Here is a 20,941-nt window from a genome sequence, read left to right on the forward strand (position 1 = left end):
TGCCTCAAGTGAGACGACTAGTAAGTTGTTTTTTTTTTTTTTAAAGATTTTATTTATTTATTTGACAGAGAGAAAGATCATAGGTAGGTAGAGAGGCAGGCAGAGAGAGGGGGGGAAGCAGGCTTCCCACCGAGCAGAGAGCCTGATGCGGGGCTCTATCCCAGGACTCCGAGATCATGACCTGAGCCGAAAGCAGAGGCTCAACCCACTGAGCCACCCAGGCGCCCCAAGATGACTAGTAAGTTTTACCACTTTTGAGGACAATAAAACTCGTAATGGTTTAATCCCAATGAAAGTAATGCATTTAATGACTGAGTCTGTTTATAAAACAACAGACAAAGTGGATATTTATTGTAGCAAATATTCATAAAAATTTCTTCGGTCTTAATATGAAGTTGACCTTCGTTTAGAAGTTTCAAGTTTCTGGGGCAAATAATACATTACATAATAATAAAAACAATTAAAAAAAAGAAGTTTTAAGTTTTTCTAAGGAAAAATGGAAATGAAATTTATCAAAAATGCGCACTGAACACCGGATTTTCTAGGCAATAGAAAATACGTTAATATCATTTGACTAGAAAAATAGAAAATAGAAATTGAAGAACTTCCAAAGAATCCCTTCTTTTCCTTAATGATATCTGTCTAATACAAAGTCTAGTAGAGCTACATGGTTCCAATTCCCTAAAACTCCCCCACCCCCCCACCCCCACACACTGGAAGGGCTAACAGTGTTATTTCCTTCCTTTGGGAAACGTACCTTTTCAACAGGATAGCCAACAACGACTTCATCGTCTACAGCCAAAATCTTATCTCCAATTTTGAGCCGTCCATCCTAAATGGAAACATGTTAAGATTTAGGGTGATTTTATAGAACTAATCCCCTTCTCCACCACTTTATGACAGTGAGAAGGCCTCACCTTGGCTGCCACCCCATGCTCGGTTAGACTCTTTATGATGACTCCGCTAAGCGTGTCTTCCTCACTGATGGCAATGCCCAAGCCTCCTTGGTCCTAGAGAAATAGTAACAATTTAGAAAACTTGAAGCAGATAAAATTTATCCAAAGGAAAGATACATGGCCATAACTTCTGAACATTATCTTCTACCCCAGGGCTAGAAAACAGATTAAAACCAATCTAAAGTTCATTAACAGAAATCTCTTAAGCAAACTTTCAAACTTTTTAATGGAAATAAATTTTCTTCTATCAAATATTAAAATGTATTCATTCCTCCCATATGTTTACGATTTCTAGTGCATTTACCCTATATATGCAATTACACATCTCTAGCAAAATATCCAGAGAATAAAATACATTCAATAACTGAATGAATATACAACATTTCTTTTTTTTTTTTTTTTTAAGATTTATTTATTTATTTGACAGACAGAGATCACAAGTAGGCAGAGAGGCAGACACACAGAGAGGAGGAAGCAGGCTCCCTGCTGAGCAGAGAGCCCGATGTGGGGCTCGATCCCAGGACCCTGGGATCATGACCTGAGCCGAAAGCAGAGGCTTTAACCCACTGAGCCACCCAGGCGCCCCGAATATACAACATTTCTAATGTAGTTTTGTGAACTGGCTGATGCAGTAAGTCATTTAAAAAAAAAAAAATCAACCAGCTTCCTCTTTCTGGCCTACCGCGAAGAAGTAACAACCCAGTCAGGCCCCTTCATCCTATCCCTTCTGAGCAGACAGGAGACAATTACTTCTGCAGGCTTTGTCCTTCTGGGGCTGAATACCCAACACTGTTTCCCCAGACACTTGTGTTTTGATTTGGTGCAGAGTGAAAACACTGAACTCTGAGCCCAGGGACGTGCACTGAAAAACTGCCAAGCCTAGAAAGCTATACGTATTTTGTCTATATTTTCCACATTTTCTTTTATCAATACCAAATGTTCAATAGTAAGACTTTTGTGTTTCTTTAATGTTTACATTAATAAAATTAAAATGGGGTTTTTGAGTATTTTCATTCTGGTTAGAGCTAGCAACCATTTTCACTATAGTTTCTACCCAGGAAAATGTAAAGCAAAAGAGAGAAAAAGGAGATTTTGCCATGGTTATGAAATGTATACATGAGAGCCGTGCTTGCCACCAGGCATTTAGGATCATGACTGTGACATCAAGGTAAGGCCACACTATCATTTTAAAGATTATCAACATTAGGGCTTTTCTGAGGCAAAGCATTCATGTTTGATGAGTTTCGACTGTCACTGTGCATCTCTCTACACCACACTCTCTTTCCACAGAATCAGTCACATTTAAGACACAGAAAACTGCATTTTTAGGGTGAGCAGAGCTCTGTTCTCATTTACTTCCTGTCTAGCTATAGGAAGTTGGATATGCCACATAACGTTGTCTAATCCTCAATTTTCTTATATAAAAAATTAGTAATAACACAGCTGACCCTTGAACAATACGGGAGTTGGGTGCTGATCCCTCTGTACATGAAAATCCATGCATAATTTCTGACTCCTCAAAAAATGAACTATTGAGAGCCTTGTTGACTGAAAGTGTTATCAATAAAAACGGCTGAATAACACATTTTGTATGTTATGTGGAGTATATACCGTATTCTTCCAATGAAGCTAGAGAAAAGAAAACGTTATTAAGAAAATCATAAGGAAGAGAAAATATATTTGTGGTCCTACACTGCATTTATCAGAAATCTCCACTTAGAAGTGGACCCACACAGTTCAAACCATGTTGTTCTTGCCCGACCATGAGATTGCTGTGTGGATCAGGTGTAGTAAGAAAGGGACTGGAAACCTGATGTGCTATATATAGTGTTGTTATTACACATACCTTCCTTCTACTAATTACCCTACAGGAAATAATCAAATATATTTCAGATACATTTTCTAAACTTGCCAGGATTTTGAGACCGAGTCCCGATCTAGCTGGTGAAAGAATCAGGCTTAATGAAGGAAGGTGAATGTGCTACCAAAAAGACAAATACATCTAATTTAGCTAAACAGTCTCTTTGGGATTTTCTATACCAATGGTCTTTCCTAGTATCACAAAGAAATATTTGTTTGAATACATTTACAATGACTGTATGTATTCAACTCTGAGATCTGATTCTATCATTGCCTATTCTCTTATCTGCAGTCAGAAAAGTACCTTAGTGGTCCAGAGGGCATTTCCTGGTTGTTTACTTAACAATGTTATCATATTCCTCCCTACAGGCTCATAGATTTTTGTCAGAATATCCCACCCCCTCCCCCTGCTGCCTCAAACAACATACAAGAGAATGCTCTCTCTCTTGCTCGATCTCTCTCTGCCCATGTTTTGGGTGGTGATTTTATTTTATTTTATTTTTTTTAAGATTTTATTTATTCATTTGACAGAGAGAAATCATGAGAAGACGCAGAGGCAGGCAGAGAGAGAGAGAGGGAAGCAGGCTCCCTGCTGAACAGAGAGCCCGATGCGGGACTCAATCCCAGGATCCCGAGATCATGACCTGAGCGGAAGGCAGCGGCTTAACCCACTGAGCCACCCAGGCGCCCCTGGGTGGTGATTTTAAAATACGCTCACAAACTCCTTCAAAAAGGGGATCCTGAATGTGTGATGGACTTGGGTTACTTGACTATAAAATACAGAATAAAGCAGAAGGAATGGTGCATATTTCCATACCTATGTCAAAGGCATCAGAGCTCTGTCGTTGCTCTCTCTTGGATCCCGTGCTCTGAGGGAAGCCAGGCCCATGTTAGGAGGACATGAAAGCAGCACCACAGAGAGCCAATGCGGCTTCCTCCCAGTGCTCATTTAAGTCAGCCATCCCAGATGTGGCTCTTCCGGCCTGGGCCAAGCATTCCTATGACCCCAGTCCTAGCTGGCACTTTGCTGTCAAACTGTACAGAGCCTGACCAGACCACCCAGCTGAATGGCTCCCAGATCCCTGACCCACAGAAACAGAGATAATAAATGTCTATTGTTTTAAGATTCTAAATTTTGTGGTAATTTGTGGATGTAACAGTGGATAAATAACTCCAAGGACTGAGTCTGAATGACTTGGTTCAACAGTACAGTTCTATTCCCATGGCCACAGTCCCAAGCTCAGGAGCTGGTGTGGGAACAGAGCTGACTCAACTAGCATGGGTTTCCGGACTTTTGCTCAGAATGACGGCATAGCCACTTTCCCCCCAAGCCCCTGACCACAGGTGAGAGAAGCAGCACATGGCTGGAAGACATTCTAAGACAGAGGAAGACCAGCCCTGGGATATAGCTGACCACTGACGGCTGTGCAGGAAGAGGAAAAGAACTGGCTCTTGATGACACTACAGAGCCACAGATCAACTATCCTGGAAGATCGCTGCCCAGGAACCTGAGCCCACAAATCCCCTCTTTCACTAAGCCTATAGGAGAAAGGTTTTTTGTTATTAGCAACAGGCAGTGTCCTAAGAGTTATGCATCTGTATATATAATATGCCCCAGTCCCACTTAAAATACTACAAAAATAAACATATCCATAAACGCATCTAAAGACAATCAACTGGCATCAGAAGAGTAGGATGAACTACAAATAAGGGTAACGGGGTGTGAGTGTGGTTTCCCAGCTGAATGCTTAGCTCTTCACCTCACTGCTGCCACAGGACATACAGCCCATAACAGGGAAAGGTCTGAGAGACACTGTTCTGAGCCAATTATTAAAACACCACCATAGAAAGAAGGTGAAACAAATTAAGGAAACTTTGTTATGGAGTAACAGTTGTATCATTCAATAGCCAGAAGAGAGTGAACAAGAATTAAAAGTAGAACGAAGCCAAACCACCATTATTATCAGGAGATTTATTTTGAAATTTGGAAGACTCCCCAAAAATTCAGAAAAAAACTTCTTAATGCTATTTGAAGACATTCACCCTATAAAACTCATATGGACTTGAAATGGATCTCTAAAAATCGTGCAAGGTTGCTTCGAGGTACAGGTACTTTCCTAGGACAAAACTGTTTAAAAACCAATCTTGAATCAAAAATCCTTTATCTGTAAAGTGAATAAGCATTTCAGTCAGTCACTAAGAGTTCAGATTATACACACTATAAATGTGCTGCTTATATTTCTATTTTCCCACTTAAAAAAGATTAAAAAGAAAAGAAAATAATCAGGGTGTCTGGTGGCTCAGTGAGTTAAGCGTCTGACTCTTGATTTCAGCTGAAGTGTTGATCTCAGAGTTGTGAGATCAGGTCCGAGGTGGGCTCCAAACTGGGCATGGGGCCTGCTTAAGATTCTCTCTCTGCCTTTCCCTCTGGTCCACTCTACCCCACCCCCAACCCAGCTGTGTGTTCTCTCTCATTAAAAAAAAAAAAAAAAGAAAAGAAAAAGATAATTAATCTGTCCAGAGAGTTTCTAAGGAGTCAAAACAGAATTAGAAACGGCCTGTTGCTACCATTTCTGTACTGAAACTGTTATGAAAGCCATTCTCTCCTTCCTGACTCTCCTATACTAGACCTCTTTCCCAGCGCACAGCAGCATGTGAGCCGTCATCCATTCTTCCCTCCTGCACACTTATATGAACTATGCCACCCATACTATAGGAGATAATGGGAGAAAAAGTAACAGGTTCTTCTTTTTCAACCTGTTGGAGATATAGATGTATAAAAAATTTATCCACATGAATGCTTATACATGAGACATGTTTGAGCCAGGCACAGCTAAACGACAAATAAATGAGGACATTATCAGTAAGCATTCTATAGGCCAGAATACCGAAGGAATATTTCCAAATAAACAGACATGAGATTAAGCTAGATCTTCAGTCATACAGGACTTAGATAATCTAAAAGAAAGCAGAAGGGCATCCCAAGTTGTATAAGCACAGGTAAGGAGGGACGAATTCTTAAAATAAATGGCCGTGGGCGCTTGAAACATTCAGTCTGAATGAAGTTGAAGATTCTTATAAGAAACACACTGGTGTTTCGGAAAGGTAAATAGGCCCCAGGCGCAAGCTGAAACAAGGAATGGAAAATGGGACTTGGAGGTGTAAGACCAGAGTTTAAGTTCTAACTATCATTCTGAGCTAGGACTGTTGTAAGTGGGAAAATAAAATGATCTCACAGGTTGCTGAGAAGTAAACAACATAAAGCACGTGAGACTTTGCCATTAAGTTTTTTCAAATAATCATAATTTTTAAAAATACAAGGTAGTATAAATGACAAAAAGTTGCAGATGAGGTATAAATGTTAGCAGGCTGGTTAATTCTCCCTTCCTCGCCTTCTTGAGTTTTGTCTGCACAGTCGACTAATAATGGATTCAGCGCGGGCAGGTTTATCTAGTATGCGGAGTTTTTTAACCTGTCATTTTTAGCAAGGGCTTGTCCAAGGATGTTTTTAAGCACACATTCTGTGCAGCATTCAGAAACTCATGGTTTCCGACTTCATAACGACTTGAATAGTGCAAAGCATAGGCTGTCGTTATGCCAACTACTTACAAGCGACTCATTTAATCTTTACAGTTAGGTCAAAGGTAATATTATCATCTCCAGTTTACTGGTGAGAAAACTGAGGCAAAGGAAGATCACATAATATGTCAGGTATGTACTTGATGAAGCAAGGACTGAACCCGGATTCTGGAGCCAAGGCTCGTAAACACCGTGCTGCCCTGCCTCACAGCTGGGCGGGCAGTGGCCCGCGGACCCCTTCTCTTCTGGTGGCCTGCGATAAATATAGCCCGGCTCCGTGTCAACCCCTAGCTCACCTTCCTCTTCTTCCTGTGCCCTTTGCTGCTCTCTCTGCGAATATTCTCCCGCGTGTGTCCACCGCCTGCCCCTGCCTGCATTCCAACAGGAGCCTGCAGCACCTCAAAGCATTTGCAGGTTTCTGTTCAGCAAACCACCTCTTCGACGTGGTCGACTCTTTGAAGTGGTCATTTGAGTCTCATGTTCAGATCTTTTCACTGATGCTTATCAGTGAAGCTTTCAGAAATGTGAACTTTCAGTTTTATGAAGGGCAAAGACTATAATTTGTTTCTTTCTTCTTTATATTTCCTCCAGAGCAGGCCCTTAGTAAATGTATCAAAGGAGAGGGGCATCTGGGCAGCTCAGCCAGTTAAGGCTCTGCCTTGAGCTCAGGTCATGATCCCTTAGTCCCAGGACTGAGTCCTGCACTGGGCTCTCTGCTCAGTGGGGAGCCTGCTTCTGTTTTGTCCTTCACCCCATTCTCATGCTCTCTCTCTCATTCTCACAAATGGATAAATAAGATCTTAAAAAAAAAAAAAAAAAAGGAGAGACACTGCTAAATGTCATACCTTGGGATAATCACAAAGGCAGGAAAAGCTTAATCTCTGCTCAAGTATCAATTAATACAGTAATTCTCAAATGTTTGTGAGCATGGAATCACTCAGAAGGCTTATAAAAACGCAAACTGTGGGTCCACCCCCAGAATTTCTCATTCAGTAGGTATGGATGGACCAAATGTCTGCAATTCTAGCAAGATCCCAGGTGATGCTGATGCCGCTGGTCCAGAGACCACACTTCTGAGAACCAGAGAATCAGATTACTGGTGTAAAAATTCAACTCAAAGCACATTTACCTTGGGAAGCTCCAGATGTTGCACGTTTTTAAGTGAACAGAGGTCCACAGCTGCATCGGAAGTAGCACCACTTGGCTCAGGCTGACAGAGGGAAGGAAACGGCAAAACAGGCAACTGAGTTGACGCATTCTTGTTTGCTTAATAAGGGTCACTTGCATCAAAATTATTTCACGCGTTATAATTATTATTAATACTTCATATTTATGAACATTATATTCTCTTCAAAAGACTAATAAGGTATGATTACACAAAAATTACTTTCGAGCACAAAGACACAAGCGGTTCTCCAGAGGGCCCGGATTTATACTCTAGTGAAATGCAGTGGCGGCCCGGCTACCCAGCAGTGGGACTCACTAGCACACAGGACTCAAGCAGAGGCACCATCCGCTGTTCTTCCCTGTTAGTCATCAAGGGAATTTAGGAGCTATTAAATGTTTTACTTGAAAATTATTAAAACATTCTATTTTCTTAAGGGCTGTATCTGTGGTACAATTTATATGAAAATAAAATTTTCTCCTTTATAATCTTGAAAAATCACCTGACTCAGTTCACTGTTATGAATGATTTCTCAGTTCACCGGAACAAGTGATGTTCATCATGTAGAGACAACCCAGTGCCCACACGCTCCTTCTGGGGGAGTGTTTCCTCTCGCACTGTAATCATGGCTCCTCTGTCAGCTTTTCATTCTCTTTGCCTCCTTTTATTCATCCGTAACAAGTATCTCGGGTTTTCGCACATCAGAAGTCCCACCAAAAAAAACCTCTAAATTCTATGTTACCCTCTAGCCACTGCCTTTTCTTTTCTAATTTTTTTAATCCATCATTTGCTTTCTCAAAAACACTAGTGATCAGCTAATTGCCAAGTCCAATGGACTCTATTCATCTCCTTACTTGACCTCTCCTCAGCATTCAAGATTGTAGAATATATCCTTCTTCTTGAAATGTGTCCTCCTCAGCTCTACGCAATGCGCTTGCCTGGTCCTTTCTCGTTACCTCTGGCCACTCTTTGTTAGGCTTCCTCCTTGTTTTATTAAAGAATTCTGACCTTAGCCCCCTTCTTCTAAGTATTCTCTGTACAGAAGAGCTCCTATGGCCACCAGATAACTGTGCACCTCTGGGAATTCATCTCTAAACTCTAGACCAAAAGTTCCAATGTACATCTATCTCTACCAGGCTTTTCAACAGGCACTTCACCCGAAAACTGCCTCAAATAGAACATTTTCTATTTTTACAAATATGTTTTTAAATTTTTTTCTATTTTGGTAAAAGTCAGCCATCCACCAAGTCACCACGTTAGCCATCCGGAAGCCGTGTACATCTTGTCTGTTGCATTCACCAGCCTAATCCCAGCCCAAAAAGAAGTACCTGGTATAAGGCAGACAGTCTGTAAACACTTGTTGGATAGATACACCACTGGCTGTTCCTCACTGTACACTTAGTTAGGGATAAGATAATGCTAAGTTGGATCCTAAACTACTGAAACTTCTGACTTAATCATTTTCTTCCTTCCTTCTTCTCTCTCCATCTCTCCTTCCTTCCTTCCCTTCCTTTTCTCTTTCTTTCCCTCTTTTCTTTATTTTCTTTTCTTCCTTTCCTTTCTTTCTTTTTTTCTCTTTCTTCCTCCCTCCCTCCCTCTCTCCCTTTCTTTCTTTCCTTGCATTAGTTCAGGCCTTCGTTATCTTTCTCCTGAACTATTCCTCGAATTTTCTTATTCCCTTTACCTTAACTTCTCTTCCTTGAAACCTGATTCTTTCTCTGCACCACTTCCAGAGAAGTACTTAAAAATACAATTCTTACTCTTTTGAGTTCCCTAAGGCATCAAAGATGAAGTCTGCATCACAGTTCTCATGATGACCCTATCCCAGTGACCTTTTCCTCACCAGCTCCCCAACGCCCATCTCACCCTCCCCACTATTCAATGCTGCCCTGCAATTCTCATTCCCTGAATCTGCCAGAGCCTGCATGCCATTTCTTAGTCTAGGCCCCCTGCCTGGAATGTTTTTGTCCCCCCTCCCCATGTCTTCTACTTCCAACACATACTTCACATGTCACCTCACCTAGAGAGTCATTGTCATGATCTCTGCAGAACGAGACTTGACAACTTTTTCTACCTTCATTATTCCCTATGTAGACCCTTTGGAAGTGCTGTGTTTATTTACATGAGTGTTTCTTGTACTGGGCCCCTTCAGGGCCAAGACCACGAGTCATTTAACATTCCTGTAAGGGATCAATACTTGTTTGCTGAATTAATACATAGCATATCAATAAAATCTTCCCAGAGAAACAAACACAAGATACATACCTCCTTATTCTGAGACTGCTCTGAGGTAGAAGGCAAAGGTTCTACTGTATTTCCAGGACATACAGCCATCTGACTCACTGCATCTTTATTTCTAAAAGAAAAAGCACTGACCTATCACAACATAATGATTCATAGTATTTTCATTCTCCTTGAAGACTCATCAGGATTATTAGAGAAAATTCTGCAAGCCTAAAGACCTGGGACTAAAATACTCAGACATTTAGAAATGTTTCATTTTCATTTAAAAGAACTCTGAATCGAAAGACTAAAAAAAGGTATTTAGTAATCTAGAAAAAAGAAAATGCTTACCTGATAAAAATTATTTTTACTTTAGAAGGAGCACATTTAATGATTGAAGAAGCATTCTGATGACTTCTTCCATATAAAATTTGACCATTGATCTGTGAGAAACAAATAGCATTAACTGAGCCTGAAATTTGGAATTAGTTAACCCTTTATTACCCTATTTAGCTAATGGAAAGGTCATTTTTTCTCCTTCTTTTGAAATATTACATGTATTTTCCTTCCCAGAACAGGAACCTGACTTTGATGGTGAAAAGACAAGCCCATGTTTAAAGCCAACATTAAAATGACACGCAGGTGGTCTGATCTCCACAGACGACAGCGGTACCACCTGGACTGACTATAGAAAAATAGAAAGTGAAATTACTGACAGGCACCGGGCTTCCAGCATGTTCTGCACAAAGCAAAGCCTCTCCTAGAGGCACTAATGACCTGCATAGATCATCCTGGTAAGCCCCCTATGGTTGTAGGTCTTAGTTAATCTCAAAACTCAGACTGTGGGACTAGGCCACAGGGAGGAGCACCACAGGCAGATTCGGGATTTGGGAAGCAGAAAGTACCTACTGGAAACTGCCAGTTATCTAGTCATTCAGCCACTGCTGACTGAACCTTCCCAGGCAATAAAGAAACAAGAGTGCAAGGAAGAGTATTAAGGCAATATATAGGCACGAGGATCCCAGCTTCCGGAAGGCAAGGACAAACGAAACAGGCAAATGCAATTCTAAACACTAGAAAGTATGATCCAGAAATTTATTCTGTTTGGGCGGCTGAGTTACTGTTTTCGTTACTTAGCCTTAACCTTGACCCCACTGCGCGCCATACGCATCACATCTACCATTAAGAATTCAACTTCCAGAATGTCCAGTGGCTCAATCTCATTACTGAGGAGTGATTGGTCATTTGGCTTTTCAAAAGCTCCTAATAAAAATGCAGCACACAAGAAAATGTTTTTGAAGTGTGATCTTTATTACTATCTTGGGGCAAAAATTGTTTCTGTTGCTACCCACTCGCAACCTTTTAATGGAAGTTAATGGGAACACGGACTCTACTTAGCAGAGATTTGGTTTACAGCCAAATTTGCTGCAGTGCCTCTATTTTATTAGGCAAGCAGTTGTTTTCTCCGTCACCATATGAGGCCCCGGTGGATTTTCTGGGAACTGAGGATTCCAGTGTACTAGTTCAGCAAGAGTAAACTCTGCATCCTCTGTAAGAACATACCTCCAGAAGCTCATCTGCAGTCTGCAGTCGACCGTCTTTGCCAGCTGCTCCATTTGGGTCGATCCCCACCACAAAGACACTCATCCTGGATCGGTCTTTGTTCCCAGCCAGACTGAGACCCAAACCACTACGACCTTTCTCTAGTTCAATCATGTGTAGCTCTCCTGCTAGGGTTCCGTAACGCTCTCTGATATTTTCTACACACAACAACAAAATTAAGAGGTATGAAGTTAATTTACAGCTGATGTTTTACTATGGAAGGTTATTTAGCTTCAAAAGGGCATTACTTGGACCAAAATGTAAATCCTTGGCAGCTAAGAAAAGCTAAATAAGCTGGCCACCTAGGTGTTAAGACTGGTTTCCCGGAGTACCCAAACTCTGAGGAATTTCTCTGCATCCAGCAGGCAGAGTGTGGAGGAGCTGATCTGACTGATCAGTTCGCCGGGGCGATTCACATTAACAAACTCTCAAAAGACTCTGATTAAAACAGAATGCCACTTTATTGTTCGCAGAGGAGAACAGAGCATTCAGAGGATTTATCTTCACTGACCAGTGCAAGCTTTGCGCTCACAGCAAAACTGGCGTGCATGTCCCGTCGTGTGGGGCAGCTGCTTGGTATACAGATCCAGAACATAGGGAATGCATGTTTTCATTGCACAGAGCTATCAGACCAGGACAAATCGATGTACCTGTCTCAGCTTCAGGATACACGCCCTAATTAGGTAAAACCATTCATCTCTCCCATCCCACATGTTCAAGAGGTAGAATTTATTCTTGAATCTGAGAGGCCAAGGCTACATGGAGGTGCCCTAGGCCACAGGAGCCAGCACTGATTTCCAGCCCTGTAAGTGTGTCATCCTGAAAGCCCGGCCTAGCTGGGCCCAGTCAACCACAACACATGACACCATAAGAAATTGCTCCCTTACGGCATTAGATTTTGGGTGGCTTGTGATATGATATTCTGTCTCATGTTTTCCTCAGAGTATATTCTGGTCACCTTAATAGATTAGCAATATATTCATATTTTTTTGAAAATAGAAAACCACAAACTTCACAAATCATCTCTTAGAAAATGTTACTAGGCAGCTGATGTCTTGCATTTCATATTGATTCTTAACTGCATCAACTTTATAAACTTTCATTTCCTGGTTCCTTCTAGAATCTAGCAGCACAATTTTTCACACCCTGTACACTTCCTAAAAGCATACACCATAGCTTTCTTAAAGTATTTATACTTTCAAAAGAAACTTCTTACAGCACTGATACATTGGTAACTTTTCACTAAATTTTTAACATTTCCTTGTAAAAAGGCTTATTTTATTAGAAAAAAGAGACACCCCAATGATCCTAATAACAGCTGCCCTTGAATGCTTCCTGTACGTCGGGCATTTCAAATTTAATGTTACCAACCTCGGGTAAGGACCACATTTTCAGAAGAAGGGTGGCCAAGAGGCAAAGACTTTGAGGCAGTTATACAACTAGCTGAATGCCTCAATGCCGTCTCCACAATGATTCTGTGTTACCAACTTAGTATAGAAAATGCCAGAGTTCAAGGCAAGATACCAACAGCAACCAGATTTTATAATGAGGATTGTGAGGTCTGGGAGTGGCAAGAACTTGTTTGAGATCCTCAGGGGCAGATCCTGTAGCAACTTCTGAGAGGGCCCTGCCCTCTTTAATGTTCACACAAAGGGCAGAGTGGGCTTTAGAAGGGAGAGTCACTTAAAGGAAAGGAAGAACATTATTTCATGCCTTGGGAATGCGTGCTGTATTCAGGCAAAACAAACAGTATTTTTTTCCAAACAAAATTGCAGCACGTATAAATAAAGCTGAAACATGCTTATCCATCTAGGACATAAGCTTCAAGAAACCCAGAGCTATTTCAATGTCTCTTATAACTCAATGCATCACAAAAGACAACTTACTCCAGCTGTAACCAAACTCATCCTCTTTGTCCACGTCTTCGGAGAGTTTGCCGGCAGATGACTGTGTATGATCACTGCTCATTTCTGCAAATGCTGAAGAAAGGGGTGGAGGCACATTGCACAAAGGAGCCTTTTCTGGCTCAGATTCGGACTGACTGGGTGCCTGTGGAAACAAGAAGAATGCAGTGCGTATGCGTAGTCCAAGGAAGAAAATCTTCAGTAAAAGAAATAAAATTATAATTGACAAAAACTGGCTTTAAAATATCTGACACATAAAAAATAAATAAATAAATAAAATAAAATATCTGACACATAAATAACAGGAAAAATATATATATATAATGGTAGACAGGACTCAGGTAAAGTTTAAATACACTAAATAAAATATATGTTTAGAGGTTAATTTGTTAAACTGTTATTTGGTATTTGGGGCCAATGAACTCTTCAATTTGAAGGCTTAAGTAACTTTAGAAAAAATTGTACAAACTCTCCCTTTTGGGAAAAAACTCTCCCTTTTGGGGAAAAAAAAATCTCCCATTCAAAGTCTTCATAAATATTCAGGGGTCTGGGTAAGATTTTGTGGGCCTAGAGAAGTCTTCCAAGAAATAAGAACAAAACTAACAAATAAGTTAATCAAGCAATTAAAGTCCAGAGGTCACTCATCAGACTATATATATATATATACACACAAATAATTCTTCACTGCTACCTGAATCCGCTTTCCAAATGACTCTCTTAACAAAGCCATGAGAATGAGCATTTTACATGCAAGTTCATCTACCACGGGAGCCAGTTAGTGAGCACAGAACACCCAGACTCAGATCGGAGGGGCTGGCTTTAAGTGACACCACCATCCTTCCCTTGCCAGGATGACTTGAAAGGTAAATGAGAAAACAGGAGAGACCACTGCACACAAACCCAAAGTGTGGCACACTTGCTGTCACTGAGGGCTATGGGCCCTATTTCAAAAAAGGGATTTCATATCAAGTTCTTCTATTACAGATTGTCGAATAGAATATTAGAGTTCTAAAGGCCAGTAAGTCATTGAGTTCATTTTATTCATTTTGCACGTGAAAAACTTGAGGCCATGAGAAGATTTTGTTCAAAATCACACTGGTACTAGATTTCTTTTGCCTTAATTCTTAATCCAATGTGCTTTCCATTACACCATGCTCTCTCCTCCAATTTCCATAGTAAGACGGTACCAAATTCAACAGAGATACCCAACTTAAGTTCTAGCCATGGTAGGAAGCTATCCTTGAAGCCTTGATCCTACATTTTTCCTATCCTTCTTTATTTTACTTTTCATTCATATAAAATACCTCTGATATACCTCATTTTGTTTTATAAGTGTGGATGTGGAAAAAGACTACCATTTAAAAAAACCTCCAGGGGTGCCTGGGTCTCTGCCTTCAGCTCAGGTCATGATGGGACTGAGCCCCACATGGGCTCCCTGCTGAGTGGGGAGCCTGCTTCTCACCCTCCCTCTCTTGCCTCCCTCTGCTCTCTCCAATAAACAAATAAAATCTTTTTAAAACTTAAAAATAAACAAACTTCCTATAGAACACATCAAATGGCAACCATGAACAAATATTTAGGAATTACTAATTAGTGTCAAGAATCAGAATACCACAAAATATACCTAATACTAAAATGATATAACACTGAATGTGATCTTTCTTTATTGATTCAGAAACCACTTCAGGATTCTAGGCTGCCCCAAAATTAATATACTAAACATCAAGTACTGTTTTTCTAGTAAAGTAAAGGAGAGCTGAATAGCAGAGACTTACAGGCAACAGATTTTCAAGTTACAGAATCTACTGTGTTAAAATGTTTGGTTTATACACAACTGGCCACACAGACAAAAAGTACCAGTGCAAACGAAACCCTGTCATCTTCCTAAGTGCTGTCCCATAAAACTCCAGGTCAACAAAGTACAAATGAAATGACCAAAAAACAAGAAACCTCATTAGATCCAATCCAGGTTTATTTAACATATGAAGGTTGGGGCAGAGGGAAATATATAATTTACAGTTTTTCTGGTTAAAATAAAAAAAAAAACTTAGCTATAGTAACAGATTAGCAAGTATAAATTAAGCTCATTTGATTTTTTAAAAAGGGAACAAAAACTGATTTAAACTTCCCATAATTTTAATAAATTTATGGATGCAAATGAAATAGATCTCACTTCGTAACTTTCCTGAGCTTCCACTTACCTTAAAAAAACAAAAAACAAAAAACAAAACAAACAAACAAAAAAAACCAAAACACAAAATCTGCCAGTCTAAAAAGTCACTCAGGACTTTACTTAGGCACAACATTTTCATTCTGTGAATAAACTAAAATGGCATCCTAACATTACTGATAAATTATAAAGCAAATACAAGCTTGTATTTACAAAAACGGGTAATTAGATATAACCTTTCATTCTCAATGAGATCGGTGTAATTAGATTATTATTGACACTTCTTAATCAAAAACCAATGTACTATATGTTGGCTAATTGAAAATAAAAAATAAAAAACTGTCACATAAAAAAGGCTTATTAATAAAAATACAATTCTTTAAGATCATTTAGCCTTCGTCGGGGGGAAAAAAAAAGGTAAAGTGTGCTTGAAATCACTCCATGCCATGTACGCACACAAATATAACACACACACAGCACGCAGTAACACACCTACTTATTCACAAAAATTTCACACTGAGACAAACCTTAAATGGTGTGGGAGCAAAAGGGTTAGTTGGGGAACAACGGAAGGTAACTCTACTTGAATTCTGTAATTCCTACAGTAACAGAAAACATACTCCTTCAGGTACAGCATCTTTGGTTATCCATACTATAGCAACATGAAAAGCCAATGAAAAGTCATAAAATGTTTCCTGAAATTGTTGAAAGCTTCCTTCCTTATCATGATCAAATTATAATGAACAAGTTCTTGTAAGTTTTTGTTTTAGTTTTGGGTTTGGAATTCCAATAGAGTATGAGAATATCCACATCTAGGCTTATGAGCATTGAAACAGTTACATGCTTCCTGATTCAGGCACTTGCACGGACACATTTTATGAACATTCAACACACTCCCGCATATACCCAGTTATCTGTGGAGTGACTAACACACACAAGGGCTTTTAGGACCACCTTGTATAAGTCTGAGAAGGACTTAAACGAATACAAGGCTTTCAATAAATTTTGTGTGAAAGTAGTTCATACATTTGGCAATTAGCAAAAATTTAAATATCAGAAAATTAAATTCACAACAAAACAGAGGAAAGGCATTGGACTCACGATTCTCCCCTACTGTTCAAGAGGGCCATCTAATTTCAGCTATAAAAATGAATATGCTCTGGCAAAAAAAAATGTGCTTAAGAAAGGATTTGCATGCCCACTCCAAACACACGGTTTTGTTTTGTTTTGTTCCCTGCCCAAATTTAGTAAACAGTGAACTAGGACAAAGGCATAGTAACAAAGAATGAAACGTTTGCAAAAGGCAATGGCAAGACAATGGCATTATCCAACCTTGTCGGCGTTGAACTGTAGAGAATCAGCAAATGGGTTAGTGCTGCTGAAGTTGTACTTAGGGTAAAGGTTGTGCGGCAAGGAAGACAAAGGGGATTTCTAAAAGGAAACATAAGAGGCGCTGAGCGCAAAAGAAATGTACTTAACACAACTCAGTTTTAAGAACAAAGTACTGATTGAAATCACGGTGTAAAACTAGATCCTGTCAGATCTAGTCACTGATTAATAACAACGTCATATTCAACAGTCAAGAACTAAAGGTTTACCTCTAGTGTCCTGAATCTATACCCAAATCTCAAACTGGCCACCAAGGAAATGAATTCATGAAACTGACACTAAATTTCTTTTATTTTCACTATCACAGAGAGATGCACATAAATTTTGCCCACTTTATATATTTATCTATGTCCCATGCATATCAGTGAGCAGCTATCAAAATTAAAACCACAACTGTTTTTTTGTTTACATTTAAAATTATGTGCTTTTTTTTTGTAAAATAAAAGGATGGTCTGTTTCAGAATGCAAATTAAACATTTGTTTGCTAATTCACTGGTAACCCTCATGACTTTTTTATCTTGTTTCCCAGGAAGGAAAATTTTCATACTTAAACTAGAGATTAAGATGGCTTCAGATCAATAGTAGTTTCTCATTTTAAAAAAATGAAATCAACAACTTTAAAGAAATGAACCACTGTTCAGTGATGTTCTCTATTTCTACGTACTTTTTGTGGAGGTAGAAACACTGATTCTTTAAAAAATTTTCCTATAAAAGTTCCCATGTTAAAGGAAATGTATGAGGCTTTGAATATATTTGAAGTCCTGCATTAGAGGGCTTCTCATAGATTTTTGTGGCTTGCTTGATATATGCCCTGAGCTAGGACTATTGGATTTGAATATACATATTAAAGGCAGGATGACTGCCAGATAGAATTTAGCATTTTCATAGTTTAAAAAAAAAAGAAAAAAAAAAAAGGAAAAGTAATTTCCTCAACACAATAAATTCTTCTCCTTCTTTTCATACCCGCTATCTTTTCCTTTTATTGACTATATCTTTCAGGGGAAATTGCAGACATTTAAAATTCATTTTGGCTCCAATTAAATGTTTGTGTTACTTCTGTCTATAAAAAAGTCCTACTGGCAAGCATCAAGAGTAGGGAGAGGTTGTCATGTGACACCACCCTGTCTGGGAGAACACACTGGAAAGACACTATATCCTCAGTACGCCTGCACTAAAGCTTATGCCACATTACCCTTTCAATCTGCTCTTCTTGCAATGTTTTTCCTACAGAGGGAAGACGGGAAAAAGAAATGGGCACAATGACATTTCTGCTCATCTCAACTTTCTCTCTGCTTTTCAGTTTAAATGTCAACTCCTGCTTTACAAAAGAAAAGATCACAAATGCCAAGGAACACGACCATTTATTAAGGTGGAAAAAAATGACTAGGCAGAGATTAAAAATATATTCTACACAAAATAACTCAATGCTATGGAAGTTGGAAATTATTTCCAAACCTCATACATAGAATTTTTAGGCTTTATATTTTCTTTATAATTCTGTAGAACAATTAAATAAATAGAATGATAATGGCAAGAAATGGAATATTTAGAGAGAGCTCTAGCTTTTTGTTTTGCTTTATAATTTGTTTCAATTTCCAGCTCTTACAGGATTAGAATTTGGCCCTGATAGCAAAGTATAAAAGTACAGCATGAGCATGGCAAATGAAGTGGTAGATCTATTACTATGAAAAGATTTAGAGAAACAGGCCGTATTTCTTATTAAAAAATCAACGATGAAACTCTGTTTATAGTTCTAAGGGCTGATAGGAATGGAAATGTTATTAACTAAGAAGAAACACAGGGAAGACAAAAACATTCTCTGGCCCATATTAATAGGGCCTACCCTTTGGGGAGACAATGTAGTCCAACCGATGGAGCAGTCAGTAATAAATCAGGAAGTATAGAATTTATTATTAAATATTCCATTATTATTCTCTGTTCTCTGAAGTTCTGATTCTTGAATAGTCTACGTGTCAAAGAGACTGTCTTTTCAGCCTATGCCTAAGATTTTTTTGAAGTTTAATTCATGTACAAATAAACATTTTCCATTAAGAGATTCTTATGTATTTGTGGTTTTTTTTTTCTTTAGATTACTAGAGGCATGATTATTTCATAAGGAAGTAAATCACTGAAAATCGAGTAGATCTCATGTTAAATGCAAAATTAATTCTGATTTCTCAAAGCTGAATGCATATTCAGGGGAGGAAAAAATACCTTTCCTCTATTCATCTAAGGTTTCCAGCTGGAAATAAAAAGCTGTAATAAAAAAAAGATTCCAGCTGTAATAAAAAAAAAGATTAACAAGAGAAAAGTATATATAAGTATTGATTTATGTTAACTTTATGTGACACAGGGCCTTCATAAGATAGCGAAGACCAGAAGAAATGGTTAAACAGGAATGTTTTGACACTAGGTTTGCTTGAGGGTGGAAAGTCAGCGAAATTTGATAGGACAAGGGTATGAGCTAAGTGGGGAAACAGGGGAAAACTTAGCAAGGTGTGTATATTCAGATCCTTCCCAGGGCCCCTGCATTTCTGGAGGTAAGGATGTTCTTTTCTCCAGGTACAGGAAGAGCATCTCTCACATGAGGGTTTTTATGACCTGCATCAGGAGGCCAGGGTGCCCTTTGTTGGGGCAGTATGCCCTGAGTCCTGGCACATATCACTTGACTAAACATGTCACTCTAGGCAAGATTTCTCCTGGAATAATTGCTATAAAATCAAGTGTCATTATACCTCCGAGAGTAAAATAGGAATATTTTCCAGGTGTGTGAGAAAAATACCTTCTCAGCTCATTAGAAAATATGACTGGCATTGAAAGAAATGTTTGTAGTTTAAGTTTTTAAAAGTACAATGAAGAATCCTATTCAGCAGTCTATAGTATTGTCCTACGTGATATAAAAGTTGGAAATTAAGAATAAAAAGAATAAAACCCACCCACACAAAAAATAGTTTTAAACTTAAACAGCCATTCACCAATGCCATCGTGCTGTATTTAGGTTTGACACAACAAACAGAAACAAATGTGGAAAGATTTGTAGTTATTTAAACAAACTGAATACCATTTGAAGAGAATGCAGCATGATGCCACCCAACATTTGGCAGATTTTCTCATCTGAATGGATAATTATTACCTAACAACTGAATGATTAAAACAGCAGATGTGAAGATAACTGCTTACATAAGAACTACTGAATTCATCTTTTACAGTAAACCCAGACCAGAGCTACACCTGTCTTTGTTGTTGTTGTTGTTGTTAATTTTATTTTATTTTTCTAGTGTTCCAAGATTCATTGTTTATGACCCACACCCAGTGCTCTATGAAATATGTGTCCTCCTTAATACACCTGTCTTGACAACAAAAGGAAAGACTAACAGGATAAATTTGGTCACTCTAAATTACATTGCCCAAAATACTGAGAAGTTACTTTTACTGATCTCGTCTACAGAAATGTTTGCTACTGTCTTTCCATCATCTGAGCACTGATTTCTTATATTCTTAATTTTAAGATAAAAAATTATAAATTTTAAAGTTTTAGATGGTTCTTTTAATTTCCCTCACATATGTTAACATTTTCCTTTTAAAGACAACCAAACCTCAAAGCTAATGAGCAGATATTTCAAAGAGAATCACTTTGACAGGGTTGTTTTGTTTTGTTCTGTTTTCACTAAAATCCAGAAGTAGAACCTCTATGGTTTTCAGGACATCTAGGAAGCTCCTGAAATGAGATGCAAACTTTTCAGGATTGTGTGTTTTTCTGAAGAACTTTCCAAGGGGTATGTGGCCCAAATATGCTCAAAAACTTCTGCTCGTGTAAATAATCTTTTTCACTGAGACATAAAGGAATAGTAAAAAAAAAAAATAGTTTCAAACTCGGCATAATTTTCATCTTCAGAATCTTTAGGGCATATCCAACACACAAGGACTCACTTCATATCTTCTCCATCAACAACATTCATTAAATGCATTAAAGCTATTTTATCTGTCATGACTGATGGTAAAATGGGTTAGTAGGTTTTTGTCTGTACTGGGGGCTATTCAGTGATGAAGTGCTCATGGCTGGAGACGCAGCAAGTATGAAATCACTCGTATG

General features: G+C 38.8%; 1 protein-coding gene across 13 annotated transcripts in view; it reads right to left on the minus strand.

The window, feature by feature from the left end:
- Window positions 1-20,941, minus strand: part of MPDZ (multiple PDZ domain crumbs cell polarity complex component) — a 154,150-nt gene that overhangs the window by 15,962 nt on the left and 117,247 nt on the right. For 7 of the 13 annotated variants that reach the window (XM_082696736.1, XM_082696734.1, XM_082696741.1 and 4 more), the window contains 7 exons: window positions 13,272-13,434; window positions 11,347-11,543; window positions 10,135-10,226; window positions 9,826-9,916; window positions 7,525-7,605; window positions 918-1,010; window positions 758-832 (listed from right to left, as the gene is read on the minus strand). In XM_082696736.1, coding sequence (XP_082552862.1) covers window positions 758-832; window positions 918-1,010; window positions 7,525-7,605; window positions 9,826-9,916; window positions 10,135-10,226; window positions 11,347-11,543; window positions 13,272-13,434 — 792 coding nt within the window. Of the gene's footprint in view, window positions 1-757; window positions 833-917; window positions 1,011-7,524; window positions 7,606-9,825; window positions 9,917-10,134; window positions 10,227-11,346; window positions 11,544-13,271; window positions 13,435-16,791; window positions 16,891-20,941 lie in introns of all 13 variants that reach the window. The other 6 variants (XM_082696738.1, XM_082696743.1, XM_082696742.1 and 3 more) reach the window with 1 other exon arrangement.

Source organism: Mustela nivalis (genome assembly GCF_964662115.1).
Source record: "Mustela nivalis genome assembly, chromosome: 13".
In the NCBI taxonomy this organism is placed as follows: domain Eukaryota; kingdom Metazoa; phylum Chordata; class Mammalia; order Carnivora; family Mustelidae; genus Mustela; species Mustela nivalis.